Below are 12,844 nucleotides of genomic sequence, written 5' to 3'. Positions count from 1 at the left end.
TTGAATACACCTCATTTTCCAAATCCATGTTGTTTAATTTGGTCAATGGACCACCAACAGTCGCCAAGTACCTACAACTTTACCTAGGAGCACTGTAGATTGAACATGCCATTCTGTGGTTACAAAATACAGAATAGGCCTCTTAAGAAATACTGGAATTCACACCTTCTTTGATATGCTAACACTGAAAAATGAAGTATAACCAGTAATAATAGGGATTCTCTCATATGAGTTAACCTACTGATAAATACTGTACCACACAAAATTTTAAAATCCTGTTTTTATTGAAGTATCTGTTTTTATGGCATCTGCATACAATATACCATGGGTTTTAGCTGTACTCTGAGCACTAAAATAACAAGATGAATACCATTGCTGTCCCCACTTCACAATATTTGTAGTCAAGAAAAAGTCAACCTAAAATACTTATTGTTCCTTCTGCTTTCATGACTTGTAAAACATCTATTTCAAAATCACTAGAAACAGATATTACATAAAGCAACTTGAGGGACAATCACTACTTAGGAAAAATTTCGCTACTCCCTGGCTTCTATAACTTCACAACCGTTTAATTTTGAAAAACTCTAATAATGTAGGCCAAAAGAAAACTATGTAACCTGCCAACAGACTGAGGACCAGTATGTTGCCCGCCACAAAGATTGTTTGCCTACTAGTAAAAGCATATCCAAAATGTTAACAACAGCAGATGGTTTACAACTTCTTCATGAAGTAAAGTATTTCTGAACCACACGAGTTAAATGTGAGCCTTGACACTGCTATCAGTAAGAAAAAGATACATTTATCGTAGCAAGAGATTGAGCTGTGTACACATTCACTAAATGCATACAAAAGCTAAAGAATTTCTTTACTTCATCTAATACAGGAACTTACTTCCCAAGCACTAAAGAGCAAGTTGCTTTTGCAATTGCAACTCTTTAGAATACATTAGAGACTTTCATGGGAGAGCAGATTAGCTCTTCCATGATTAGCTCAGGTAGTTTTCACTATCCTGTTATTTAAAAGCATCACATTTGGTAATATATTGAAATATATCCAGGCTTATTCTCAAATTCAGTATTATATTACCTTTTCTAAATGTAGCTAAAATAAAAACAGATTAAAATATTTACTGTAGGTGTAATATTATCAAGACAAACATAGTGTCAGTGGCATGCATAACATCTAACATCAGTTCAATATTATGCTCAATACAATATGTGCACTACATTTTAGGAACGCCTACAAACCATTTAATTTAGAAAATTAGTGGACAACTCTATGACATTGCTTGCATATTCCTAAATGTCTAGAATATATAAGTTTTCTTAATGTTTACTGATATCTAACTGTATTGTCATTGAAAATCAAAACTGAACCACCGTGCTGAAAAATGTTGCACGATAAAATGTTGAGTGCATACATACCAACAATATACAAACATGACTAACACAGGGTGGAAAACTATTTTGACAACTTTATGCCACTTTGACAAAATTCATTTGTATTTTTGTAAGAGAAACATCTGTAAGACATTACCTAGTTTGTTTTTTTTTTTAGACTGTGCACATATTGTATTGCAAAACTAAAGGATCAGTAGGGGCATGCTCACAAAAGCTGCAAACAGAGAGGAATATCATGCATACTGTTCACAAAAACTCACAGATTATTAGTAAGTTATCTGAAAATCAGGTAAGCCTTTCATGCCAAACATTGCTTTCATTTTAATGACAGTAACTCCCCTTGCCTTGAATGGGAATTACACCTGTAAATGAAAGCAAATGTAGGCCAGGAAGTAAGTCTATGCATAAAAGAACTTTAGACAGAAAAAAGGCTCTAACCACTTTGTCCTCCTGGAGTTCATATCCACGAAAGCAAGAAAGAAAGGACAGAGAAAAGACAAAGAAGGAAAGAGTCACTTTCATTTTGAAAGCAGCAATACTATTTGTCAGTTAAATAAATTAACAAATATCAAAGGAATTAATATATATCTTTCTTATCACTCCTAGTGGTGAAAAAGAGCTAGTGAAAAATGTGTCATTTTAATAATTTTCTTAATCCTTTCATGGGTGAAATTGAGATGACTTTATATATCAAAAAAAAAAAAGTGTAAAAAAAAATCTGCACAAAAAGAACTATTTTCATAAAAATAATTCGGGAGTACTGTCCAGATCACCTCAATAAATCAAAAGGGGCATCTCATAAAAAGGATGCAGAATTTAGCTCTGCATGCCTTGCACCCCAGTATTGCAAATGATTAGCATACATCCACCCTTTGCACTCGCAGAGTCCCGTGAAATGATGCATGTTTGTTTGCTACAGCCAGATACAGGCTATGTATAGCAGCATAACTGCCTGCTAGTCACTCAACTAAAATACTAGTTTTAAAGCATAAGGAGACAGAGTTTGTCACAAGTGTGACATCTGACATGACTAAATGTCATGTCAGATCTATATATTTTTACTTTCTTTTTCATACCCATAAATATTAAAAATATTCCCATAATTATTTTTCTTGAAGGAATTGTCTTTTTAGCTGTCTAAAACTGTAAATGGAATGATTTTTATGAATGATGTTTGTACCTTAATTTCACATGCCAATATGAAGACTAAATCTAGGTGTGCAATTAAACACTTAGCCATGTTGGAAATATGGCTGCTCACCAAGAAAGGGTGACAACTCATTTTATAGCTTTGTTGTTCAGATACCTGTATGACATGTAACTTTGGGCTCCTCTGCTCTTACAGAAGTTTTATGTTCCCCCCAATACTAGAGATACAAACAGGACAGAATACAACAGAGGCCATCCAAGACAGTCAAGACACTCAAGCACACAATATACAAGGAGAAGCTAAGGGAGACAGGCTTTTTTAGCCAAAGGAAGGTTGGAGTAGGGAAGGGTGCAGGAAGAGGGGAACTACTTGCATTCCTCAACTACTATAAGGCGAGCTGTAGGGAAGACAAAGACAGAATTTTCTTGAAGATGCACAACTAATGGATCAAATGCAACAATCAAGGGATTGGATTGGATACAAGAAAAAAATCAAAATCACAAGAGTGGTTAAGCACTCAAAGACGTTGACAAAGAGGTTACAGATTTTCCATCCTTGGAGATTTTTACAGCTCAGTTGGACAAGATCCTGAAAACTTGGTCTGCTTTGAAGTTAATCCTGCTTGGAGCAGGGGACTGCTCTAGATAACCTCCGCAGGTCTCATCTGACCCATCTTATTCTATGATCCTCTGTACAGTAGTAAAAGATTAAAGTGCTTTCAAAGATGCTGTGGGGTTAAGTGGCGTTCTCACTAATACGAACAGCAAATACCATTGAAAGCTATCTAAATCACAGGACTTCCAAGCGTTACCACTCTGTGTGCAGAACTAGCAGGAGTTTCTGTCCCACTGCAATAAGAGCAGTAGTGCTCATAGATATTTTAAATGGAAACATCTAGTGTCTTGATTTCTCATCCTCACCGCTGAATAAATATACTCTTCTTTGCAAAAGGAGCATAACCCATAAGCAGGTATTTTCAGCACAAAGGTTAAGAATTTTTTAAAACTGTAAATGCCTGATGAGGTTGTTTTCTCAGTGAATGTCTCACAGCTGCAGGAAGGGTAGGTAACAGCACAGAAGAGCAATTAAGTCAGAGTAGTCCACCTCCCCACTTTAAAGATGCAGACAGCAATTAAAATGTTAAAAAAAAAGAACTTGAGAAAATTAAATAAACTTCAAAAAGATACAGTAGGTAAAGCAGGACATGACAAAGATTTTAAATACATTAAACCGAATAAAAAAGTGAATGTAGCAGGTTTCACAAAAACTTGGGAAACACTGAAATTTCAAACTAGAAAATAGGAACATCTTTAAAACAATCAATAATGAATGAAAAATACAAATATTAAGTAAAAGAGGTTAAAACTTATAGAAAGCTTTAAAAGGTGCAAAATTTTAAGAAAACAAAGTTTGAGATGAAATGTATCTTTACATTATTTGATTTTTTTATTATATAACTTAGCTTATGGTTATGTGTGCCAGGGCTAACTATTTAGAGCAGGATTGCCTGTTTCTAGCACAGTTCTTAACGTCTTAATAATTTAACTTCTTTTTTTCATATCCTGCAATGCACAACTATCCCTGAAAATTTAAAATGTACTATAACTAAGGCCTATACTATTTCAAGAAGATGCTTAGAAGTCGTATTATTTCCTTGTAATTTTCACTATACAGGACCCATAGTTCCGTCATTTCATAGAATCATAGAATCATAGAATAGTTAGGGTTGGAAAGGACCTTAAGATCATCTCGTTCCAAACCCCCCCTGCCATGGGCAGGGACACCCCACACTAAACCATGCCACCCAAGGCCTCATCCAAGCTGGCCTTGAACACCGCCAAGGGTGGAGCATTCACAACCTCCCTGGGCAACCCATTCCAGTGCCTCACCACCCTCACAGTGAAGAATTTCTTCCTTAGATCCAATCTAAACTTCCCCTGTTTAAGTTTGAACCCGTTACCCCTTGTTCTGTCACTACAGTCCCTGATGAAGAGTCCCTCCCCAGCATCCTTGTAGGCCCCCTTCAGATACTGGAAGGCTGCTATGAGGTCTCCACGCAGCCTTCTCTTCTCCAGGCTGAACAGCCCCAACTTTCTCAGCCTGTCTTCATACGGGAGGTGCTCCAGTCCCCTGATCATCCTCGTGGCCCTTCTCTGGACTTGTTCCAACAAGGATTTCATGACAAGTAGGATTGTTTGTAGTGTTCTCATCAAGGATCAAAGAATCACAGAATCATAGAATAGTTAGGGTTGGAAAGGACCTTAAGATCATCTAGTTCCAACCCCCCTGCCATGGGCAGGGACACCTCACACTAAACCATGCCACCCAAGGCTTTGTCCAACCTGGCCTTGAACACCACCAGGCCAGGATACACACTGAAGCATGGGACAAAAGGCAACAAATACAGCTTGGAACGTGGGAAATTCAAGTTAGGTACAAGGACATTTTTCATCTATTTTTTAATCATGAGAGTGGTCAAGCAGTGGAATAGGTTGCCCAGAGTGGTTTCTGAATCTCCGGACTTGAAGATTCAAAAGTCAAGTGAGCAAGGCCCTCCGGAAACTCAGCAATTCGACATTGCTTGAGCAAGAGCTTGGATGAGATATCCTACAGAGGTCCTTTCCACCCCAAACATTCTATGATACTTTTCCTGCACTCATGAAGAATATATAACTACATTATCCTTTTAAAATAACTTTCTCCTACATAAAATACACCTGCATGTATTTAAACATTTTCTTTTGCCATTCATTAGGATTTCTTTTCCAATTTTATCTCTATTCAAAAAATAATGACTAATATTATTTATCCATTGTCCTGACTACTTTTATGCTTTTCTAATTTAGTATTCCAGTCTAACCAAATTGTTAGTGATCATAACATGTAGAAAATTTTACCTATTAATTATTCTAATAGTCTCTGCAAATACACAGGTGATCTGCACCTCTTCATACTATGAATTACATTCTATTTATTCACTCAGTATTTTTCATCAAAGATACAAGGATTTTTTAAAACACCTCTGAGAAGTAAAACCATAACATAAGAAAATATGTAAATTCATACAGGAAAAGTAAATTCAGATGACTACATAAGTAGTGTACACACAAACCAGAAATAAAGATGTCTCAGAAATAAAAAATTAAAGGACAGAAACAAATGTTACTACAACACTTTTATATCTTTTAGAAATGACAGCTTAAGAGTTTTGAGACAGTTTCTCTAATAACTACTCCCATGCCATGTGGTTCTAATGTTAGGAATCATTGACTCATAAATATTGATCTAGTAACACTGTTCCATTCCATCACTGTCTCATTTTGCCAAAACTTAATTTGTGTTTAGATCAAGAGTTTCCAAAAATCAAACTTAACTTTAATCACAGAAAAGATAAAACTAAATGCATCCTAAGATTTGAGGAGAACATAAAATTCACATTTCCTAAAACCTCAGGTTATATTACTGAAAATCAAGCACCACTTAGGCAACAATTAAAATAATATATGCATACGTATTTACAAACTATATGTTAAAAGAAGAGAGATTTTTCTCAGAAATTAATGGCTTAATGAAGAGTCTCAAATACTTCACCACACAAGAGTAAGATTTCCAACATAAAGCAATAATCCCAAAAATTGGCCCTTTGAAAGGGCAGTTAAAACTCCAAATCCTGCCTGTTTTGGAGTCTGTTTTGACTCCAAATACTGTTATCATAACAGTAATCAAGACTTGGTTCACACAATCTACCTCTGTAGGACAACCTCCAGGATGAAGAGTATCTTTTCAGAACAGGCTATGAAATATAAAGATATGTGAAGGTATGCGAAGTCCAAAGAAAGCCATCATGCTTTACTAAACACAGAAGCCTACCTCCAGCCTCTCAGCTGCTTCCCCCACGTCACTGTGAAACATTCTTGAGTTCATAGCAGTACAAAGAATAGTACTAAGGACCATGGTGTACATTAGCTAAACTGTAGCTACTATAGTAGCTAGAAACCGATTAAGTTTCAGTATAACTTTCAAAAGAATAAAGAGGCTGTTCACCTCAAATAATAGAGAATTGATCATTGTTTTGAGATGTCGTAATAATCATAGATGTTCACTATGGCCTTAACATTGTTCTCTTATAATCAGGACCAGATTTCGGATTGGAAGTCTTTAATATATTTGATAATAAAAACACTATTCTATTCATGGAGAGACTAAGCTATGAAATTCATCCCAATTAGAGGAATAACTTTTACCACTGCCAGTTGCAAATTTACAACTTTTAAATTAGAGATTGTCTTTGGAATAATTCAGCAGCTGACTTTCTTTCAGAGGTACTTGTACTGAAATTTTGCAGAAAGATTAATACAATTGCAAGTTATCAGATTTTACAGGTGATACATGGACTAAACTAAAGGAGAAAAAAAAAAAAAAAAAAAACAAGAACGAAAATACGCTTGATTTAGAGAAATCCTTTCCTCAAGTTTGCAAGGTCACGTCTTTTCTACAGAAATGCAGAATCAAGCCATGTCTCCTAAGGACCAATTTATTTGTATGTGATAGGAAATCACTGACTTCATCCCAAATCCTAGCAACTTAGAAATTCTGATTGTGGCAGACTAATTCTTCAGTGCTTGCCAATTGTCAACAAAATGAAACGGATTATGCATTATCACAAGCCTGCCAAAATTTTGTTTTCTGACTCCATTAAGATGGTCACACTGCAAGTCCTGCAGTTAGAACCAGTCAACAAAGAGAACTTGACAGTTTTCTGAAAATCAGACATAGTCCCACAGAAATAAACCGAATGCAAAACATTCACACGATCAGAGGGAGCTGAGGGAAGTTCCCTACTTATACCTTAGTAGTTCTGCATGCACTTGCTGGGTCCTATAAGACAACTGAAAATTTCTTATTTTTTACGTTCAAAGACAGAGAGGAGGATGTTTCAGTGGCAGCAAGCGATAGCGAGTTGTCAAACACACTGAAAGGAGGTAGTCAGCACGCATCAAATCAAGTTTTCAGACAAGTATTGTTTTCTTCCTCTACAAGTGAAATGCTGGTTTACTGAACTGGCATTCCAAGCTGTTGAAATTTATATTCACTGCACACTGTGTTGTATCTATCTGGAAGATGCGTTTTTCCAATATTTTAGCATGAAAATTTCTCAGCTGCATAAACCTCATTATATCTACTGCCTCATTCAGTGTGCATTCCTCTATATAAATCTGAACATAATTAAAAAAGAACAGGAGCATATTTTGTATATCAGTGGTACCTGTATTACTAAGAACAACTACTACTTGCTGTAATATTATTTATTATTTCAGTTTTAATCCATCTGAAATTGTTCATAAACTTAAAAGAAGACAGTTCAAGGTCCCTTAGTCCCATGAAATTCAAGCCCCCATCCTGACTGAATACTCCATTTACTAAAATAATACGCAGTATAGAAGCAGCATTACAATCATTATCAGTTTTATTCCTTTGATCTTGAAGGAACTCCTACATAATGATAACTTTTGTGCAACCTGAACTAAATTTTAATGCCTGTATTTCAGGCACTGTAACTAAACTGAAAAAGGAATAAATCATCCAGTCATTCTGAGAATCCTAATCTAATGCTCTGACAACAGTCAAACATTTTCATGCTCTGCTCCTATTCACGACCATGAACTCTGTAAGCAGCAGTCCTCTTTCTTTGTGACCTTTGCTGCTAATGCTGCTCTGTTTAGCAGCAGAATCTGGTATAAATGGCACGAATGTGGCTTGAAACTTGGTATTATGAAAAAGTTCACAAACAGATCAAACAGGTACATGAAAGAACATTTCAGACAGTTAAAGAATCACCTTATATAAGGTCCAAAGCAGACATATATATAACCTGTCAAAAAACGTCCACAAAGACAAAAGAAATTCTAGCAAAGTTAAAACAGGAAGCTATTAGAAGTTATCCTTCAAGAAGCTGAAGTTATATCCATTAAGGAAAATGAAAGGGAATGAATTCTGATAAATTCTGATAGAGCATAAATTATCTGCATGGAATAATGTGTACAGGCATAAAAGAGATCATAAATAAGAGACTGCCAGTCTGTTGGAATTCAATGTTTTGTATTCATGTTCACAGTGATTAGAGAGATACTTACTCTAGAATATTATTTAGAACGAACCAGAGGATATACTTCAAAGTGATATTTCAGAAAGAAAGCTATAAAGTGAGTCAACAAAAACAAACAAACAAAAAAACAACCAAGGAAAAAAAAAAACAACACACACCAAAAAAACCCCGGTAACAAATTTTTAACATCAGATGATATTCAGTGTAAAAGATCTCAAGTCTAAAATATTTATTAACTGTAATACAGAGTCTCTCACTGACAAGAAAAACAAAAGGTGGTAAATACAATGCCAATTTATTTATTTATTAGGAATACCACTGTTAGATCAACTGCATAAAAAACAAGTGAGTCTGACATCCACATTGGACAGACTTTTAGAAACCAAAATAGAGAATAAAATTAGCAAGCATATGAATGAATTATGATGCAATTTGGAAAAGTGAGAATGGCTTTAGTGAAAGGAATTATCTCTGTTACATCTATTACAATTCCTTTAAGGAGTCACAAAGAAAGTGAGTAAATGAGATTTATTCATACTGCTGAGTTGGGCTTCCAGTCTCTTAAAGTATCTCATCTGCCATGGAATAGGAATATATTTATCCATGAGAAAACAACTGACGAAAAGACAAGATTAAATGGATAAATAGTCAGGGTTTTTTAAGGAAGAAGTATCACCAGTGAAGACTCACAGAAGATCTGTCTAGAGATGCTCTGTCCAGCATATTCATAAATTATCTACAACAGAAATAAATGAGAGATAGAAAAGCTGATTTATCACACTAAAACATCAGCAGTAGTAGAAAAACAAGCAGCTGAGAAGAGCTGCAGAACAGACTCATAATACTGAATGGAGAAGTCGGCTTACAGAAACACATATTCAGGTTAGACAGTAAGAAAAACTTTGTATGGTGAGGATGGTGAGGCAGTGGAACAAATAACCTAAGAAGGTGTGGAAGAATCTCATTGGAAATCTGTCAAGAGAAGTCAGACAAATATCTGCCAAGTTCACATGATCCATCCTGAGGGCAGTCTAAATTACGTATCAGAAAGTTTCATTAGAAAATGAAGCCTTCCTCCTAATGTAATTTTTCTATGTTTTTAAGTATGTAAACATAATGACTTAAATCTATCCTGACTCTTTTATAATCAGATGAAATTAAGACAGAAATTATTATATCCCTTACTACTGGCAATGTGATTTAGTTACAGAAAAAAAAAAAAAAAAACAAAAAAACACCACAATAAAAATGTGTGAGCTTACTGACCACATTTTAAAATTACCTTAAAAAATCCACTTTGAGAGATTTAAACATAATCTAAGTAACTTCAATCAACAGGAAATAGCAGATTATTTTAGACTTTGTCAATCAATTTTAGACTTTAGACCTTTATTTAAACCTACCTTTCTGTTTTGGACAAATAAATACATAGCATTTATACTATTGTCTCCTACCTTCCAAAAGATTAAGATAAAATCTGCAGATTGCAATGAACATATTATGCAAAAAAAAAAATAGAATTATAGAAATAAATTCTACTGGAAAATTATTATATTAATAATTATTAAATTATTACATTATTGGATTGGTTTACAAAAGATGTGTGTCCACAGAAGACTAGCATAAGATACCTCAAGAATTGTCATGATTATTCTACAAGTATATGTCACAATCTGAAAAAGATACTGTATAAGATGTGAATATTTTCCCTAAATTGTTGAATAAACTGATCTCAGAACTGTTTTCTGTGGTTACCTCAGTTTTGCTGAATTTTTTTACTCTATGATCCAACATTTAAAAATTTGGATTGCTGTTTGGATAAAAAAAAATCAGATTACTTGTTGCTATACAATAAACATCAGTAAACTAGCCGTTGTTCAATATTATTAGTGCATTTAATTTTTTTCTAAAAATATTTTTACATTTGTAAGCGTATTTATATTTGCATATAAAGGACACAGATCTGTTGGAGCAAGCCCGGAAGAGGCCACAAAGGTGACCAGAGGGCCAGAGCACCTCTACGATGAAGGCAGGCAGAGAGAGTTGAGCTTGTTCAGGCTGGAGACAAGAAGGCTCTGGGGAGACCTTACAGCTGCCTTCCAGTACCTAAAAGGGCCTACAAGAAATCTGGAGAGGGATCAGTTACAAAGGCATGTAGTGATAGGACAAGGGGGAACGGTATTAAAGTGAAAGAGTGTAGATTTAGGTTAGACGTTAGGAAGAAATTCTTTACTATGAGGCTGGTGTGACACTGGAATGGGTTTCCCAGAGAAGTTGCGGCTGCCCCATCCCTGGAAGTTGGAGTGTGCCAGGTTGGGTGGGGCTTTGAGTAACCTAGTCAAGAGGAAGGTGTCCCTGCTCAAGATCTCTTCCAACCCAAACCATTCTAAGAATCTATGATATACATAGTATATGTGCATATGTATAATAGAAAGACTTAGAAGCTCCATAATATATTGTATAGATTCTGTTAAGACTAACTTTACAATAGTCTTGTACAGAAGAGCCTGAGCAAGCAGAAAAGAAACATATCTTTGCTCTAACTTGTAATAGTTGGCATCTCAACAGTGGCATCCGTAGATCACTAGATATACCTCCCTGTCTCCAATACAGAAATTCAGTCCTCTTATCCAAGCATTCTGCTTTCATGAGTCTGTTAGTAGAAATGGCATGTATTAACTTAAAAGCCATAGCCACAAATTCATCTGCAAATAGCAATTATTTGAAATTAGGACAGATGTCTTACAAGGCACTAAAGTATGTATCATTACCACCTTAAAGGAAATCCATTTCAGTAGCTATATGATTTGGATGTATAAGCAATGAACGAGATACTGAGTAGGAAAAGCTTGTTACTAAACTTTTATAACTCCATACCTTATTTGACCGTAAAGACACTCTTCCTCCACAGCGTGCACAGAATTTAGTTTGGCAATATGAACAGTTATGGCCACAGCCATCAGCAAATTTTGTTTTGTGGCAGATGCCACAGGTTGGGGCATCACCCTTCTGCTCCTGCTGCTGCTGAGATTCTTCACCCATCTTCTTCACTTGCTCCTTATACATTTCAAACTGCTGATGTAATTTTCTGCAGAAGAGAAGAGATCATTAACAGTTGTTTTATTTAAGCCCACAAACACTTTGTAATCCTTAAATTGCAATCAATTTTAAAATACAAATCATAGAGAAATACTGCAGCAAGGCAAATAAATTTAATTTATGATGCTCCAGAAGTGTAACATTTAAGAATAAAAAAGAATAAAAAAAATATCTTTTTCATTACAAATAAACTCTAGGAGGAGGCCCAATACTGATAATACACAGCACACAGTCCAGCTGTTACAATGACAAGTAACTTTGCTTTAGGATGTGACCAGCTGTTAGCTGCAAACACTGCAGCAGGAAACATGGGCTGAGCAATCCAAGAGCCCATGGCACTAGACTTTAAACTGGTTAATAGCAGGGGAAAAAAAAGAAATCTCATTTATCCTCCCAATTGTACTTCTACCTAATTCTACCACGCAGATGCAAATATCTGCTGTTGATACAGCTTATCTTGTTTTATCCAACAATATTGCACAGAATAATAATTCTAAAATGCTTTTTCAATCACTTTCCAAGCACTGGGTGCAAGCCCATAACAAGTTACCTCAGCTTAACAAGTTATAAATCATTTAAGCCATTCATATCACTATATAGGTACTGCCATCTCATGCTAAATACAAGGCAGAAAACTACCTTAGGTGTAAAATTCAGGGATGGTGGTTTAAGATACACACATATTTTACATTCCATTTCCAGAGGACTAGGAGCACAGACATAGTCAGCTACCATGTGCATACAGAACTGCAACGATTCTTTCAGACATGCTACTTCATTCACATTTCTGAGCCTGCAATAATCAACTATCAATACACGATAGTTAAAATTGTTTCAATATGACCAAAGTTAAAGACTCATTTCATGTTCCATAATAGAAGTTTCTTCTCAAAGCTCCTATTCCTGAAGGTAAATGATGCCATGGGAAATCTAATTTTCATTGTAAGAAGTTACAATTTTTTAGTTCCCATAGTTGCTGAAAAAAGCTGGAAAATGTGACATAGCATATGACAGCAAGAGATACAAATACAAAGAGAAAATGAAAAGAATTTTGACTTCTCTTCTAGTTTTATCCTTGTGATTTAAGGG

At 35.3% G+C, this 12,844-nt stretch overlaps 1 protein-coding gene across 13 annotated transcripts in view; it reads right to left on the bottom strand.

Moving 5' to 3' along the window:
- Positions 1 to 12,844, bottom strand: part of RIMS2 (regulating synaptic membrane exocytosis 2) — a gene marked incomplete at both ends in the record, with an annotated part of 479,054 nt that overhangs the window by 378,415 nt on the left and 87,795 nt on the right. For all 13 annotated transcript variants that reach the window (XM_080611830.1, XM_080611853.1, XM_080611841.1 and 10 more), the window contains one exon: positions 11,534 to 11,744. In XM_080611830.1, coding sequence (XP_080467956.1) covers positions 11,534 to 11,744 — 211 coding nt within the window. The remainder of the gene's footprint in view (positions 1 to 11,533; positions 11,745 to 12,844) is intronic.

This window comes from Psittacula echo (assembly GCF_963264785.1).
Source record: "Psittacula echo genome assembly, chromosome: 2".
NCBI lineage: Eukaryota > Metazoa > Chordata > Aves > Psittaciformes > Psittacidae > Psittacula > Psittacula echo.
The sequence above is the reverse complement of the archived record's forward strand: the minus strand, read 5'-3'. Positions and strand labels throughout refer to the sequence as shown.